We start from the raw sequence: 18,195 nt of genomic DNA, 5'->3' as shown, positions 1-18,195 counted from the left end.
GTCAGAGTTAGTCAAAGCTTTTTAATGTTCCAATCAAATCACAAAATGAGTGGAAAGTCACTGTATAAAACCCATTAAGATGCATTACTAAATGTCCAATGTTACATAAAAACTATAAATAACTTTGTACTCTTAGGGTGGTTTTTTTTTTTTCAATTTGCTTTTCTTGCAGTAATAATGATGTTCTGCTTCAGTTAATAAAGTAATTTTGGAGCTGCCTAGTGTTTAATCCACATATTCCTTCTGTGTGGAATAAAGATGGCAAGCAATAATCAAATCAGAATTATAAGCATTCCTTGGAGTATCTGTCATTAACAAATTTTAAAATTAAGAGAAGAGCATCAAGGATAGTCAGGGCTAAAAAAATTAATCACCAAGTCTTATAATCTTACAAGCTGACTTTTCTTAGGGGGATAAAAAGCTGTTTCGTTTCTGTGAGGGACATCTAGTCTTTTTCAAATATTTGCAAAGGAATCCATACTCTGGTTAAAGGAACATCACTTGCCACTGGCTTAAAAATAGCAAGCCAGTAGCTCACAGTGAACAAATACATCTACTTCAATGTTCAAAAGCTGATTTACTGAATTAAGAAAGGTTTGTTTCCATACTGAAACACAGCCTTTCCTCGTTTAGTATCTGGTATATCTCGTTGTTGATCTAAAGGCACAAATGAGAATTCTGGTAGCTGATACTTGCCCAAATAAGAGGCTAAAGTAAGCTAAGGACCAGATTGAAACCACATAACAGTAATATTAAAATGCTTCTTTTTTTTTTCTTGAAATTTATTAAAAGAAGTTTCTTTCCATACTTTCTTGGTAAGTTCTTCCTTGCACTGATGGATACCATCTTTTCTTGCAATAGCAGTTACCAATAGTCTCCCTATTGGTAAGTTTATCTGATTGCCCAGAAGCAGCTTTCAAACAAAAAGTAAGAGAAGAACACACTTGGAAACAAAGAGATCCAAAGCCATAATCAAGTTTGCATGTTTTGCACAGGGTAGAAACAACTTTCTTCATTGAAATGTTCTTTGCCTCTCACTGCCATCCCCAGGCTACCTACAGAGAACTAACCCAGGGTGGACATGCTAATAATTTGAAATCTGAGTTTTCAAATCTAAAAGGAAGACATTTTATTTTTTTTAAAGATTTATTTATTTATTTTAGAGAGAGAGAAAGTGAGAGCAGGGCAGAGGGGCAGAGGGAGAGGAAGTCTCAAGAAGACTCTGCGCTGAGCGTAGAGCCCGATGTGGGGCTTGATCTCAGGACCCTGAGGTCATGACCTGAGCCGAAACTGAGAGTCAGACACTTAACCCACTGTGCCAACTAGGCACCCCTAAAAGAAGACATTTTAAAAAGTATAATGAAACTGAAATGAAGTAAAGGGTAGCATATGAATTTAGTATCTTTCTTCAAGGAAAAATCAAAGAAATCTTCAAGGACCCTATCCAAATGAGGCAGAAATTAGAAGCACTTTGGACCCTTGAATTTCACTTAGAATCCTACTGTAGCTTTTTAGCACATGATAATTTCTATATTTTGTGACTACTTATTATATTTAAAATAAAAGTACCCAAGACCTAAATACTATATTAGATTTTGGGTGAAAATAAGTAATAATCCTTAAATTTAATACAATTCTATAACACAAATAGTTAAAAAATAATAATTTGGCACAGCTATATAATTCAAAAGTAAACAGTCATCATATGTGCACCAAGTTTTATTTGCCTTTAAATAATACAGACAGAACAAATATGTTATTCAAAATAGCAAATTTTCTTGAATTTTACAGAAGAAAGAGAAACTGAAGTGAAACTGTAGGAATTGCTGAACTTCAGATAAATGTTTCTTCAAAACAAGAGATATTAGTTCCTAAAAGATTCCTCTAAAGTTAAAAAAAAGATTAAGAACATTAAGCCACTGGGTTATTACATTTTTAAAAAACTACATGCTTCTTAATGGACGTATGTTTACATTTACAGAGAGTAAACTTAGTCTCCTGTCTCATAAAACTCCTAAGACACCACTGCTCTCTAAACTAAGCAGAACAATAAAAGCCGTTTTTCATGTTAAAAAACTTTAAAACCTAAATCTACCTTAACATCATCTTCCAAGGAAACTTAATAGGGAATGGCTAACCTGAAAGCAAAATGTACAAATCACTTTCCAGAAAAGAAATACATTACGGGATTATGCTTACATCTAGTAGTATCAACTGAAACTCCAAATGATGGCACATGGATTCAGAGTACCAACCGGTCCTCCCCGCCCTCCTGAATTACCTGACCCATGGGAGTTTGGCTTTGTTGTTTCAGAAAGCACTGTTTCTTACATTCCATCAACTGTTCAAAATCACGCCACATTTTCGCTTGTTTCATATTTGGACCATGACTTTCTCGTACAGCTTTTTGTTTTTCTCGGAGTTTCTACCATAAAAAAAAAAATCAAGAATGATTGAATTTCAGTTTCAGGGATTTACTTCTATTACTATCAACAGAAGAACATGGTTTGCTTTTTGTACATCTGATGAATAACAGTTAACTAAACCAGGTTCTTCTGAGATGTATGAAAACTAAGATGATAAAAGTTAATTAAATTGATGACAGATGTAGGAAGCTTGAAGTTAAAAAGAATAGAAAAATATAAAAGAAAGGGAGTGAAAAAATAAAGGGAATCAGGAAAATGAAACAGTATCATGGTGTGGAAAAAAGTGCAGATTTTGGAAGTCAGAAGACTTTGGTTTCAAACTTGGCTTTGTCACAAGCTGTAAGGCAGACAATTTCTGTGGACCTCACTTCTCTCAACTGTCAGTTAAGGCTAATAAAAGGGGATAATTATAAAATTATCTGCCTTATAAGATTATTTTTTTAAAGATTTTATTTATTTATTTGAGAGAGAGCGTGGGTGAGAGAGTGAGAGAGAGCATGAGCAGGGGGGTAGGGCAGAGGGAGAAGCAGACTCCCTGCTGAGCAAGGAGCCTGACTTGGGGCTCAATCCCAGAACCCCTGAGCTGAAGGCAGACACTCAACCAACTGAGCCCCCCAGGCACTCCATAAGATTATTTTTTCACATGACAAAGTAGATCTGGAAATACTTGAGAAACTATCATATGTTATATATTATTTTATTATTATTATTATTAAATATTCTATTCTTTCCTGAATCTGTGTGTGTTCTATGTGTGCCCAAATAAATCAAATTGTATGCATATATTCCTTAGGAAGAAGGTTTTGTGATTTTTTAAAAAGTACACTATTAAATAAGCCATATCTTTATCAGAATTGTTTTTATTTTTAGTTATTTTTAAGTAGGCTCCTTGCCCAGCATGGGGCTTGAACTCACAACACTGAGATTCAGAGTCTCATGCTCTACCAACTAAGTCAGCCAGGTGCCCCCAGACTTGTTTTTGTTACTAAAAGCCTATATGATTCCATCTGTCAAAACTGTTCTACTCACAGACTCTAAAATTATAAACAGGAATAAGAAAATGTTCCAATAAATTGTAAAAATATACTTTGGTTTTGTATTAGGGCAAATCCAGAAAGGATGACTGAAAGGAGGGATAGCAGAAAGTCAGAGAAAATGAGAGGAAGGAAGGAAGAGGGAAAGAAAGGAAGGCAGGTAGCAGAGGAAAACAGAGATCATGACAGTGCACACATTAGGAAACACAGTGTGACAGAAATGTACACGGTGACACTGAGTGTGAGGAATCACCAAGGACAGAAAAATAAGCAAAGACGGAAACAGGTAACACAGAACCATCCCCATCCTTTCCTCTCTTGGTATATGGTTGATCTAATAGTTGATCTAAGGACACAAATGAGAAGCCTCGTCATAGTTTAGCCCAAATAAGAGGCTAAACTAAGCTGAGGACTGGATTCAAAACACTTTACTGAAGACTGCCCTTCCCAGCTATGGCTAATGAAAGCAAAATTAACAGCAAATAGCAACAGGAAACAAAGCAGAATTAACAGAATTTAGGGGGGCCTGGGTGGCTCAGTCAGTTAGCTTTTGCCTTCAGCTCGGGTTGTGATCCCAGGGTCCTAGTGATCCCGGGGGTCCTAGGTCGAGCCCACTCATAGGGCTCCCTACTCAGCGGGGAGTCTGCTTTTGCCTCTCCCCTCTGCTTGTGCTTGTGCATGCTCTCTCTCTAAAATAAATAAATAAATAAAATCTTTTAAAAAAAATAGAAGAAAAATAGAAAATAGCAAATTTTTGACACAGTACCTGGAATGCAAATACATCTATTTAAGTCTATTTACAAAAAAAGGAGAGAGGGAGAGAGAGAGAGGCAAACCAAGAAACAGACTGAACTGTAGAGAATAAATTGATGGTTACCAGAAGGGAGGTGGGTGGGAGGATGGGCTGAATAGCTGATGTGATGGGGATTAAGGAGGGCACTTATGATGAGCACCATGTATGGAAGTATGGAATCACTATATTGTCCACCTGAAACTAGTATTACACTGTATGTTAACTAACTGGAATTTAAATAAAAACTTAAAGTAAATAAATAATTTTACACCAAATATTTTTATCCTCAAGAACTAAAAAAAAGTAGTAAGTCAGATCAAGAATTTTAACGATTCTTAGAATGATTTTAAGATTAAGGTACTACTTAACTATTCATTTTCTTATATTATTGGAATAACTTCCTTGTCAGAAATCCTAACAACCTATAAGTTATTTAAAGAAACTGACGACAGTATGTGGAAACTGTCTGTGTCAGAAATATTAAATTTAATGTGCTTCATAACCATGTGTGTTTGAAACCTTTCACTTTATGAATACAACTGCCTTAGTATATAATTTATTTTTAATGTTACTGTCACTTGATACAGATTTATTTTGTTGATAGTTGTAATGTACAAGAATACTTGTCACAGATTTCATTGTTCTTTAAAGGGGAGGTGATATAGTGGGGGTGAGGGGAGTTATAACTTTCAGTACAGTATTCCATAGTTCTTGGTAAGGCAAATTCTAGTATATGGTAGTGTGAATTGTAGCATTATAGGTTGGTTTAATTCCAGAAACCCAGCTGGCCTGAGGAGGGCTGCGGATGTCCAGTCTATGCTGGTTTGGAAGGCTTAGGCTATCATCACTTTGAAAGGCTAGGTTTGGTGTTTTCCTTAAAAATTTAGATCTACTCTATCTTACTGATATGTGGAATTTAAGAAACAAAACAGAGGATCATAGGGGAAGAGAGGAAAAAATAAAAGAAGGCGAAACCAGAGAGGGAGCCAAACCATAAGAGACTCTTAATCATAGGAAACAAACTGCAGGTTCCTGGAGTGGAGAGGGGTGGGAGTGTGGGGTAACTGGGTGATAGACATAAAGGAGGGCATGTGATGTAATGAGCACTGGGTATTATGTAAGACTGATGAATCACTGACCTCCACCTCTGAAACCAGTAATACATTATATGTTAATTGAATTTAAAATTTAAAAAATGAAAAAAAAATGAAAGAGCATTTGCAAAGAAAAAAAATTTTGATCTACTCTAGCAATGAGAGGATTGAGGAACTTTGTTTCTTAAATGATACAGACTGACAATTGGGGGCTGAGCTAATCAGTGGTTCATTTTGCTGAAATACACTTGTCATACTGCTGCTACCAGTTTTTGCAAAGATCCTGCAATAAAACACCACACTGGAAGGGGAAAGAATAATCTTTATTCAGATTTAGCAATTACATTTGGATCTTTGAAAGGATTCAGGTTTGATAAATATTTCTCTACACAAAGCATCCATCCACATACTTTTCAAAACAAAAGAAATAGAAGAATGTTTTCATATGAAAAAATACATTACCTAATATATGAAATGTTTGGATGAAAGCTAATTATCGACAATCATACTAAATCCTAAAACCCAAAGCCTCTAGTGAATGCTTACAACTTGATTCAAATATATGCTTTCAAACATGAAATTATTCCTTTTTTTCCTTTTGAGTATGGCATGTCATCCCATAAATGGAAGAAAGTGCACAGAATTCATAATTTCTCTGACAAAATGGAGGAATCAGCTTTAAGGTTTCCTTTAATTTTTTTAAAAAAGATTTTATTTATTTATTTATTTATTTATTTATTTATTTATTTATTTGATATAGAGAGAGCACAAGCCAGGGTAGGGGCAGAGGGAGGGGTAGGAGCAGGCTCCCTGCTGAGCAGGGAGCCCAATGTGCGGTTCGATCTCAGGACCCTGCGGTCATGACCTGAGCTGAAGGCAGATACTTACCTGACTGGTCATGAGTTTAATTACTGAAGATGGGTGACGGTTATACATGAATTCATTACATTATTTCCTCTACTTTTTATATAGGCTTGAAATTTTCCTTAATAAATGTCTCATACGTTTTTTAGTTTTTAAGAGTCTTTTTCAAAAGACTTTACAAAAGTTTACTTAATAATTATGCCATTGTTGGGTGCCTGGGTGGCCCAGTCAGTTAAGTGTCTGCCTTCGGCTCAGGTCATGATCCCAGGGTCCTCAGACAGAGTTCCACATCAGGCTCCCTGCTCAGGAGGGAGTCTGTTTCTCTCTCTCCCTCTGCCTCTCCCCCTGCTCTTGCTCTCTCTCTAGCTCTCTCAAATAAATAAAATCTTTGAAAAAAAAATAATTATGCCGTTTTTCTCCATACCATTTTTTCCCTGGAGTTTAACTTTAGAATATTACTTACAAGTTTATGGGAGCTAATTCAGCACTTACGTAAAAGCATAGATACATGTACGTTTTTTAAAATAATTCAAACTAGTAAATGTAAATAAAGGGGCGCCTGGGTGGCGCAGTCAGTTGAGCAACCAACTCTTGGTTTTGGCTTAGGCTGTGATCTCAGGGTCGTGAGATTGAGCCCCGCGTGGGGCTCTGTAGTCAGTGCAGAGTCTGTTTTAAGACTCTCTCCTCCTCTCCCTCTGCCCCTCTGCCACCAAAATAAATAAATAAATCTTAAAAAAAGAGAGAAAAAAAAAGAGGAGTGCCTGGGTGGCTTTGTTGGTTGAGCCTCCAGCTCTTGATTTTGGCTCAGGTCGTGATCTCAGGGTCATGAGATGGAGCCCCACACTGGGCTCTGTGCTGAACCTGGAACCTGCTTAAGATTCTCTCTCTCTCCCTCTCCCTCTGCCCCTCCCCCTGCTGCTTGCACTCTTTGTCTCTCAAAAATAATTAAAAAAAAAAAAAAAAGAAAATATAAATAAGGACACCAGTCCTGAGCTGTTGCTAAATATAGATCTTAAAAAAAAAAAAAAACACGACAGAGTTGGTGTCTTTAAAATGACTGTCAAAATGTGTTGCTTTATGAAGCCAATTAAAATAATCAATGAATTGGGTCACTTAAGCCCCAGTGGTCAAGGCCTTTACTATCTTCCACCTCTTCTACTAGGAGTGGTTTGGAGAACTGAGAAAATAAGACTTAATTATGTACTCCTGCTTTCATAAGACTGGCAGGGAAGGAGCTGAATATGACAAGGAAGGTTTTTTGATTATTTGTGTTAAATGAATCAATGTTTGTAAAGGGCATGGAACAGGGTCTGGATTACAGTAATGAGCTTTGTGTTTATTAAATAAATAAATTTATACTTACCCCATAAAGAGATACCTGAGAATTATTTGAAAACTTGTAGTTCATTACAAGTGGCAGTTTTGTTTCTTATCCAGAGCCTTCTCATAAACTCCTTGTTAAATAAAACCAGATTTTTCTCCAAAAATCCACATGCCTTCACTTTTGTATACACACACACACACACACACACACACACACACAAATTCCTAGAGTCTTCATCTTTGCAAGAGATTAAGAAAGATCCAATTTCCCTTTGAAAACTGTACTATAACCTTTTAAAAAGAATGACAATATCAAAACCATGTACTGAAACCCTGAATTAAGACACAGTTAAAAAAATAAATAATACATTCTTACCTTTCCAAGGTTTTCCTGTTCAGCAATATTTTTTGTATACTGCTCCCTAGGGGATCAACATAATGATGTAGTTTCAATTTACTTCAATTGATTTGATCATACAACTAAATTATAAATTAACTTATCAATTTAAATATAGTAGAAAATATAGACAGTTGGAGTATTGGAATCAGAATGAAAACCATTACACTCTCTTTCCCCACCTTTAGTCTGTTCTTCTAGTAAACAGTAATTTATGGAGAAAAACCCACAAACCACTGCATAAGAAATTAAGAGAATTAAAATGTTAAGTACTATTTCTGGTTAATTTACACTTAAAATAATGGTAATGCATTTTTGCTTAAGGCACACTTTATTTTTTTATTATATTTTTAAGTTTTAATTTATTTAAGTAATCTCTACACCCAACGTGGGGCTCAAACTCACAACCCAGAGATCAAGAGTCGGATTCTTTTCCGAGTAAGCCAACCAGGCACCCAAGTCACACTTTATTTTTGAAGAGCTTTGTAGAAAGGAGAAAGGATATACATTTTAAATGAACATTAAATAACATTTAACCCTGCAATTTTATTTCTAGGAAGTCATCTTACAAGAAAAACTCTGATAACTTAAGATGAATGTAAAGACTATTTAATTCACCATTGCTTATAACAGTGAAAATCTGCAAACAAACTAGATGTTAATAGATGGGGAAATATTTAAATAAATTATGGTACATCCATTCAAAGGAATAATATAGAGTTGTAAAAGGGAGGGGATAGATCTATAAATACCGAAATAGAGAGAATTTTAGATATATAATTAAGAGAAAAACTGTATATGTAGTTTAACCTGATTTTTGTATACATACATATAAAATTTCCCCATGCATTTGCTAACACACACATACACATATCAGCAAATGCATGGGAAAAGAATATGGAGTAATTATATGCCAAAATATTTTTATTTATTTTTACTTTTAAAAAATATTTTAAAAATTTATTTATTTGAGAGAGAGAGAGTACAAGTGGGGGTAGGAGCAGAGGGAGAGGGACAAGCAGACTCTGTCTGTCCTGAGCCTGGAGCCCAACATGGGGCTCAATCTCACAACCCTGAGATCATGACCTGAGCCAAAATCAAGAGTCGGATGCTCAACTGACTGAGCCACCCAGGTGCCCCTACACCAAAATATTAACAATAGGTATTTCTGAGGCATGACAATGTGGGCAACATTCAGTTTTTGTGTACTGTACTTCACAATGGTTACTATTGTTTTTATAAGCATATCTTTTGTAAACTAAAAAAAACCCTGTAGTTTTCAAGTAAAAATTAAAAAATACAAATAACATTGTATTGAGTTTTTAAAAAAAGTATAATTATACAGATATATATTTTAAGATTTAAAAAATTTTTTAAGTAATTTACACACAACATGGGGCTTGAACCTATAACCCCAAGATCGAGACTCGCACACTCTACCAACTGAGCCGGCCAGAAGCCTCAAAAGTATAATTATACTGTAATACTCCATAAGACAAAAAGTGATATTTAAAGTGTTAAGGACAAAGATCAAAGGAGAGGACAAAGGAACCAATGACAAAGAAGATAAAAGGACTTTGGACCTCAAATTTACACAGAGAAAGACAGTGTTTCTGTGTAAAGCTACACTGTAGTAAGTAAGAAGTTAAACAGCACAAAACTGGAAATCTAAGAAATCATAAACCACAAAGAGAAACTCTAGCAGCTTAAATGAAGGACGATCCACATTCATGCAAATAGGGAGGTAAATATGACTAGACTGGAGAGAATGGGAATAAAAAGTACTCGTAGTCCTTGGGGTGCCTGGGTGCCTCAGCTGGTTAAGCGCCTGACTCTTGGTTTTGGCTGAAGTCATGATATCAGGGTCCTGGGATCCAGCCCTGTGAGGGGCTTCAGGCTCAGTGTGGAGTCTGCTTGAGACTTTCTCTCCCTCTCCCTCTGCCCCTCCCCGTGCTCCTACTCTCTCTCTCTCTCTCAAATAAATAAATAAATCTTAAAGAAAAAAAGTACCCAAAGTCCTTATAGAGCTGGATTGAAGGCAGAATTTAGACATGGAAATGAGGGTGTAAGGGAACAAATACAATTTTGATGAACCTTTATTTTGACCTTAAAATGTATGAGACACTGAGTCAAACTGTTTATCTTTCCAGGTCTCCAGTGAAAAACAGCTAGGAGAATATAAATGATTTACTCCTTAAAAAGAACTTATTGATATAGTTCGGATTGATTGATTGATTGATTGATTGGGGGAAGGGGGGATGGAGAGAGAGAATCTTAAGCAGGCTCCATGCCTAGTCTGGAGCCTGACACGGGGCTTGATCTCACAGCCCTGAGGATCATGACCTGAACCGAAATCAAGAGTCAGCAGCTTAACTGAGCCACCCAGGTACCCCAAGTTTGGATAGCTCTAAATAATTCATTTATTACCCTAGGACTGAGAAATGTCCAAACTGTTTTAGAATTTCCATTTAATCAAGAAATCAAAGGCTCATGCTCTTTTACCATACAACACTAATATGTAATTTTTAAATTTATTTGATGAATTTATTCAAGAAATAATTATGGAGCACCTGTTATATACCAAGCATGCCTTGGGGTTTCAGGAAGAAAACAAGACAGAGTCCTTGTCCTCTAGGAGTTCACACTACATAATTTCTAAAACACTGCTACATGCATTATATTTAACTTGATCTTTGATGGTATAAACTGTTCTCCTTATTTTATAGATGAGGAAATGATTTGCCCAAGGTCACAAAACTCAGAATTGGAAAAACCAGATTAGAAAGAAATTGTATGAGTCCCTCTTTAGTATTTCAAAATAAAACATCTTGCCTCTAAATAAAATTAAAATTTGCAGACAATTTTTCAAAACCATGCTAATTCCTTAGACCTTTGGTCTTATTCAAAAGTATCATAAAAGTAGAAAATGGGATAACAATAAAAATATTGTGTCAATAAAATGATAATAATAATAATAATATTTTAAACATGTATCCGTGAATTTAGAGTACAATTAACTCCATTTTATTAATAATATTCTTCTGTAGGGGCGCCTGGGTGGCTCAGTCGGTTAAGCGGCTGCCTTTGGCTCAGGTCATGATCCCAGGGTCCTGGGATCGAGCCCCGCATCGGGCTCCCTGCTCAGCAAAGAGCCTGCTTTTCCCTCTCCCTCTGCCTGTCGCTCTGCTTACTTGTGCTTTCTAGGTCTCTGTCAAGTAAATAAATAAAATCTTTAAAAAATATATTTAAAAAAATAATAATATTCCTCTGTATTACTCTAGCCAGGGAAAAATATTTTTTCTATAGGAAAACAAAGGAATGGTAAAGGTTTAGGATGTATTTTAAAATGATGAAGAAGACTATCTGGCCAGAAAACCAATAGTTCAGGGGCAATATTTCCTTCTTTACTACTTATATTGTAACTTTGGAAGAAATGGAACTTAATTTCTAAAACTTTTCTGTCAAGGATAAAAGTAACTTCTCACATTTGTAAGATATTACCATTGACCATACAGATTTATTTGAGCAAAGGTTATATTCAGTGAAAGAATGTGAATAAGTACATTAAATACGTGTAATATGTCAGAGTATTAGAAGAAATACTGTTCTATTTATAGGACATGTTCAGTCTGGCTTGCATTCCAGGGCATTATATATTTAAAAAATTAGACTCTGCAACATTCCATTTATTAGATTTCCTTTTTGTAACATTAATATAAATGCCACTAAAAATCTCAAGTGCAATCTAGAATAAATGTGAATCCTTATTTTGAGTTCTTACTGGATGGTAAAAATGAAATATCTGAACTGTGTTAAGGGGCAAAGAAAGATTATCTTGTTCAATTACTGCATTTTGTCACAGCTAGCAATTCAACCATAAATGCGTTTTTTTCCCCAGGCAGCATTTGATTTATTACAGTATGCTGCAAGCTTGGATTACCAAAAAAAATCACCATATAAGGACTAGTGGTATTTACACACCTTTCCTTGTTTTGAAGGCTGGCACACTGCAAACACACAGCTTCTAGCTGCAATACATTCATACACTACACAATGAGCAGGGAGATGACTAGAGTCTGGGCCATGTGGTTGTTTAAAAATAGACCAATCTTAGTGCTTATAAAAAAGGAACCATGAAATTATATGTATTCCTGGGGAGGGGAGAATGCAGAGTTATTGTTTAATGATTACAAGAGTTTCTGCTTGGAGTGATGAAAAAGGGCTGGTATTATATACTAGTGATCATTGCACAACATTGTGAATGTAATCAATGCAACTGAATTATACACTTAAAATTGGCAAAAATGGCTAATTTTATGTTATATGGTTTTTTTGCCATGATTAAAAAAAAAGTAAGCAAGCCAGCAAGAAAATTATGGGTTTTCTACTTAGTTACTAGGGCTGGACTATCAGGAAGATGTTTAACAAGATTTAATCCTAAATAATATCTTAGTGTCTGCTTATTTAAGTACTCCCAATCTTAGTAATTTAGTAATTCCATTTTGTTTATAAAACTTCTATAGGCGACAGCCATAAAATAGAATGAAATCTCGCCATTTGCGACAACATAGATGGAGGTGGAGAGTATAATGCTAACTGAAATAAGCCAGTCAGAGAAAGACAAATACCGTATGATTTCACTCATATGTTGAATTTAAGAAACAAAACAAATGAAAAAAGGCAAAAAAAGAGGGAGAGAGACAAACCAAGAAACAGACTCTTAACTATTGAGAACACACAGATGGTTACCAGAGGGGAAGCAGGTGGGGGATGGGTGAAATAGGTAATGGGGATTAAGAGTACACCTATCATGGGGCGCCTGGGTGGCAGAGCGGTTAAGCGTCTGCCTTCGGCTCAGGGCATGATCCCGGCGTTATGGGATCGAGCCCCACATCAGGCTCCTTCCGCTATGAGCCTGCTTCTTCCTCTCCCTCTCCCCCTGCTTGTGTTCCCTCTCCCGCTGGCTGTCTCTATCTCTGTCAAATAAATAAATAAAATCTTAAAAAAAAAAAAAAAAAGAGTACACCTATCATGATGAGTACCGAGTAATGTATAAAAATTTTGAATCACTACATTGTATACCTGAAACTAATAGAACACTGTAAGTTAACTATTCTGGAATTTAAATAAAAAAATTAGTTAAAAAAAAAACTTCTGGGGAGCCTGGGTGGCACAGCGGTTAAGCATCTGTCTTCGGCTCAGGGCGTGATCCCGGCGTTATGGGATGATCCCGGCGTTACGGGATTGAGCCCCACATCAGGCTCCTCCGCTACGAGCCTGCTTCTTCCTCTCCCACTCCCCCTGCTTGTGTTCCCTCTCTCGCTGGCTGTCTCTATCTCTGTCAAATAAATAAATAAAATCTTAAAAAAAAAAAACTTCTATAGGTGAAAACATTAAGTAACTCAAAAACAACAAAATTACTTGCCTAATTGCCTTTCTTTTTTCTTGTTGATCAGAAGAAACATATGCCTTCATCTCATCAGTAGCTCGACGAAGTTGTATTTCTAGGTTCTAAGTGGAAAGACCAAGTTATAGGTTAAGTCCTTGATACAGAAAAATCTCAGAAAGGTTTTTATCCATTTTCTTTGCTTTACCTTAATCATACAATTTGTGTAATGGTATCTACTTTCTTCTTGAAGACATTCTTCACGGAGTCCCCTGACTTCCTACAATATATAATTTTAAACGGGCAACATTATTGAAAGAATAATAATCAAATACAGAGAGGATGACTTTAAACATACAACAAAATACCATCAGTGTAATTTCTTCTTTTGTGATTACAATTTTGTTTACCATAATAGACTACACTGAAATCTTTCCTAGAGACTACTCATATCACTCTAAAATCTACAGGTTCAGTTATTCACTTATTAAGTACCTACTGTGTGCCCCACTCTGTGCTAGGTGCTGGGGACACAGCAGTGAACAAGACTATAGATTCCTGCTCTCATTCAAGTAGAGGAAACAGACATAAACAAGGAGACACATAATGAAGGTTGTTTCAGGTGGGAATAAGTACTCTGAAGAAAAGTCAGCAGTAGAATGTGATAGGGTGACCAAATGGGCAACATCAGGTAGGGTGATCAGAGAAGACCTCTAGGAGGAGGTAGCATTTAGGCTGAGACCTGATGATGAAAAGGAGAGATCAAGACAAAGAGTTGGAGGCAGAGTGTCCCAGAGAGAGGAGGATAAGCAAAAGCCGTGAGGTGAAAACAAGCTTGGCCTGTTTGATGTGCAGGAAGGCGGCAAGTATGACTGAGGCCCTGTGGATGAGGAGCAGAGCACATGGACATGAAGTTCATGAGGCAGGGGGGCCTTGCAGACCATAGTTTGGAAGTTAGATTTTAAGTGCAATGGGAAGACAGTGGAAGGTGGCTTCAGTTTTCTACAGGTTTCTTTGGCTCTCTATGGAGAAAAAACTTTAGGAAGGCGAGGGTGGAGGTGGAAGAGCGTGTCTGGGTTACGGTGGCAGTCTAGGAGATGCATGATGAGGGCCCGGACTTTGGTGGTTGTGGTACAGATGGAGAATTCAGTATGTACGCATCAAGTCTGAAGAGATAAAGATCTTTGGAGCTTAGGAAACTGGCTCAGGGGCTAAGGGTAAAGATTTGGGAATCTTTTGATGTTGGTGTAATGAAAACATGCATGCACAGGCAGTTTCTGCTAAATTGTTAAAATAAAAACTATCTTCTTACCTGTTCTAATTTGGATCGATTGCTTTCGAGGCCTGCTGCACAGCTATCATACTGAGATTTCTTTTCATCACACTCCTGGGTTAGTTCCTAATATGAAAGGATAAATGATTGAATAGGTGGAAAACAAAGGCCTAAAATGTGGCTCTGAAACAATGCATGCCCTTGTCGGTCTTGTAACTTAACTCTAAGCTTCTTGGCATACTTAAGAGTTATTTATACAACAATCAGACATTTGAGAATTATGACAGATGAAGGTGCTGATAAAAATAATAGCTACCATGTATTGAGCTGTGTGCCAGGCTCTTTATTAGGAGCTGGGGATACAACAGTGAGCAAAACAGCCAAAATCCTTCCCCTAAAGTATGTTCAGACAAGTAAACAGCTATCATGGGCAAATATAAGTGTTATAGGAGAATGCAGGGCTCTCATAGGACCTAACCCAGGCTTGGAGATCGGCAGGGATAGAGAAACTGATATCTAAGTTGAGGGATGAAGGATTAGTATAATAGTTAGGGGCGAGGGTGCACAAGGGAGGAGAATGTTCAGGAAAAAAGAACACTATGTATGAAAGCTTGGGAGGCAGAAAGAAGAATAATAATTTAAGACGAACAAGTAGTTCATTATATTGGAGTATGTCTGGGAAGTGGGAGAAGATTCTGAAATCTTTGGCAGGGGCTTGATCAGAAATTTGGACACCGTGGTAGAGCCTCTGGGCTTTACCCTTGTCAGTGATTCAATCTCACCACAACCCCTTTAGGTAGGTATTAATATCCCCAACACCATGCTGGGAGAAAGTTCGTGGAGGCCAAGGACCTTGCCAAAGATTATACTGCTGAAAAGGGGTATCAGAATTTGAATTCAGGCTGTTTGAGTAGTTTCAAAGTTCCTTCAAATAGAATATTTTGGGTTAGATAACTTGAAAATCTTCTATAAATACTTAGAAATGTTAAAAATATCTGCATATACTTGATAAGGTGGAGTAAACATCTTTTCAAATCCAGAGTGGAAACAAACTTCTCAAGGAAGTAAGAGGAATTACCAGGGACAGAAACAAAGGATGGCACCCTGAGCCTGCCCTTGGTGAAGGAAGCTGGGAGCAGTCAATCTTGGTAACGGAGGGATTTTAATATTCAGGCAGGGCAGAAGACATAGTGGAAAGTTAGAATGGAGAACCCCACAGAATCCAAGCTGTTTTTCAGCGTGGGTGTAAAGGGTTAACACCAGGCCTGGACTGAAGCAAGCCAGCCTCAGAATGACCTTGGTTTCACATAGCGGTTTCTGTGGGAACAGGAGAGTTAACACAAATGGGTAATGTTGTGTGTGCTTCCTTTGTTGTGTGGGACTGCATCTGGTTTGGGGTGACTAGCACAGTAGAAAAAAATGGTGGGGTGCTTGCTGTGGAGAACATATACTGAAACTGGAATGACAGAAGATTAGCACGGCTCCTGCACAAAGATGACACGCAAATTCATGAAGCGTTCCATACTAAAAAGAAACAAAAACAAAAACAAAACTGGTGGGAGCTCTTTACTGGGCCCAGACCTAGTTTGTGGCAACATGGCTAAACACACCAAGAAGGTCAGAATCATCGGTAAATATGGGACCTGTTATGGTGTCTCCCTCAGGAAATTGAAGAAGATGGAAATAAGCCAGCACGCGAAGTACTTGCTCCTTCTGTGGCAAAACCAAGATGAAAAGAAAAGCGGTAGGGATCTGGCACTGTGGTTCCTGCGTGAAAACTGTAGCAGGTGGGGCCCGGACCTACAGCACCACTTCTGCCCTCACAGGAACGTCTGAAGGAATTGAAAGACCGGTAGAAGCTCTACCATTTGAAACACTGCTGGTCTATACAAATGGGCTAACTTATGCATCAAAATTACTTTGGTTTGCTGTTAAATTTGTTAATTAGATGTTCTGATTTTCATTGCATTAATTTTGCTTTCTTAACATAGGCTTGGAAATGAAAATCCTAATTTTTATTGGAAAAAGGAAACTGGTAGTAAAAAGGAGCTGTGACTTTTCTATATCAAAGGGACCTACAGACACCTAAGGCTCTCATGGGTGACAGTCATACACACCCTAAATGGGAGAAGGGGCAACAGAGGCTGTGGCTGCTGGGCCTCTCAATGAGATGAAGATACTATAGAAGATGACAGACTTTTTTTTTTTTTTTTTTTTTTTTTTTTTTGGGGNTGGCTAAACTAGCCAGTAAATGCACCTGTGCTGCTGCAGCGGCAGCTGGAGGAAAGGGGCCTGTCATCAGGCAGGTTTGGGTTTGAATTTACCCGTACCTACATGAACTGCTAAACTGAGATATTAATTCAAAATTAGCTCTAAGCTTGTGATATTCCTAAAACACCTGGCAGAGCCAACTACAAAGCCACTCTGGAGGGACACACCCTCCATCCTAGCTGCTGGGATTCAAAAGACAAAACCCTACTAAAGATAAGCTCACAAACCAAAAGTATAAACATACACGGAAACAATCAATCCTTATAAGTGAAGATGAGAAGATCTAACAAACAAACAAACAAACAAAACCCAGCACCTCCAGGAACTTTGGATAGTAGAAATAAACCTATTAAATAAATATGCTTGAAATAAAGTTATAAAGGAGGAACTGAAAACAAAAGATTTTTTAAAAAAGTACAGTGAGTAAAAATAGACAAACATGAAAAAAAGTCATTGAAATTAAAAATTAAATGGCATAAATATAAGAATACACATGGCTCAGAAGATAAAAAGAAAGATGAAGAAGTTATTTAAAATTCATTGCAGAGACACAAAAAGATAAAAATATGAAGGCGAAGTCATGCAACAGGGGACAGACACCCCCTGTTATCCCCATAGGGACGTGATAAGTATGCCTAACGTGCATCTAATAGCAGTCGCTGGAGAACAGACTAAAAAGAACAGGGGAGAAAATATTTGAAGATATTATGTGGAATTTTCCTGGAATTAATGGAAGACAAAAAGCACAAATTCCAGCAGAGCAAATAAAACTAAATCTGTATTTAGATTGCGATAGTGACATTGGACAACACCAAAGACAAAGAAAAAAATATTACAACCAATTATAGGGAAGACATTACCAGTATCTTTAATGATAATTAAACTGATAGCAGACCTTTCAACACAAGAGAAACCAGAAAGCAATAAGCAAGCCACTATCTAAGGGGAAAAAAAAGATGGTTTACTTATGGTAATGATTCTTTATGGAGAGAACTACTACAAGAAAACAAAGCAAGTAAATTTATCAGGAAGAAGAAAACAGAATCCAGTAGGAAGGATCAACATACAAGCAACAATGGTGAGTACTGTTAAATATGTGGGTAAATCTAAACAGGAAATGACTGTATAAAATAGTAATTGTAAGTAATGACCACCATGACAACTGCTTTTAGAGACGAAGAAATAAAATGGAAACAACCTACCAGAGGATAACAACACACATGTAAGGCAGGAGAGGGTGTTAAATTATTCTAAGGTCCCTGGATCGTTTGGGAGATGCTGATTAAATTTAGACTGTTAAGTCAGGAAAACAGAAGTTAAAAATTTAAGAGTAA

At 36.9% G+C, this 18,195-nt stretch overlaps 1 protein-coding gene, 1 non-coding gene and 1 pseudogene across 9 annotated transcripts in view; 2 read left to right on the top strand and 1 right to left on the bottom strand.

Moving 5' to 3' along the window:
- Window positions 1-18,195, bottom strand: part of IFT81 (intraflagellar transport 81) — a 112,533-nt gene that overhangs the window by 25,040 nt on the left and 69,298 nt on the right. For 4 of the 8 annotated variants that reach the window (XM_034672419.1, XM_034672417.1, XM_034672418.1 and 1 more), the window contains exons 15-19: window positions 14,630-14,716; window positions 13,526-13,597; window positions 13,357-13,442; window positions 7,911-7,956; window positions 2,282-2,425 (exon numbers count right to left, since the gene is read on the bottom strand). In XM_034672419.1, coding sequence (XP_034528310.1) covers window positions 2,282-2,425; window positions 7,911-7,956; window positions 13,357-13,442; window positions 13,526-13,597; window positions 14,630-14,716 — 435 coding nt within the window. Of the gene's footprint in view, window positions 1-1,701; window positions 2,426-7,910; window positions 7,957-13,356; window positions 13,443-13,525; window positions 13,598-14,629; window positions 14,717-18,195 lie in introns of those variants that run through there. The other 4 variants (XM_034672415.1, XR_004629045.1, XR_004629046.1 and 1 more) reach the window with 4 other exon arrangements.
- On the top strand, window positions 15,942-16,503 carry LOC117804566 (annotated as a pseudogene).
- On the top strand, window positions 16,018-16,119 carry LOC117795369. Its single transcript, XR_004619337.1, has one exon. It is a non-coding gene; the product is annotated as a U6 spliceosomal RNA (small nuclear RNA).

The sequence above is a fragment of the Ailuropoda melanoleuca genome, chromosome 12 (genome assembly GCF_002007445.2).
Source record: "Ailuropoda melanoleuca isolate Jingjing chromosome 12, ASM200744v2, whole genome shotgun sequence".
NCBI classification, from domain to species: domain Eukaryota; kingdom Metazoa; phylum Chordata; class Mammalia; order Carnivora; family Ursidae; genus Ailuropoda; species Ailuropoda melanoleuca.
Note: the sequence above shows the minus strand (reverse complement) of the source record. Positions and strands in the feature narration are given on the sequence as shown.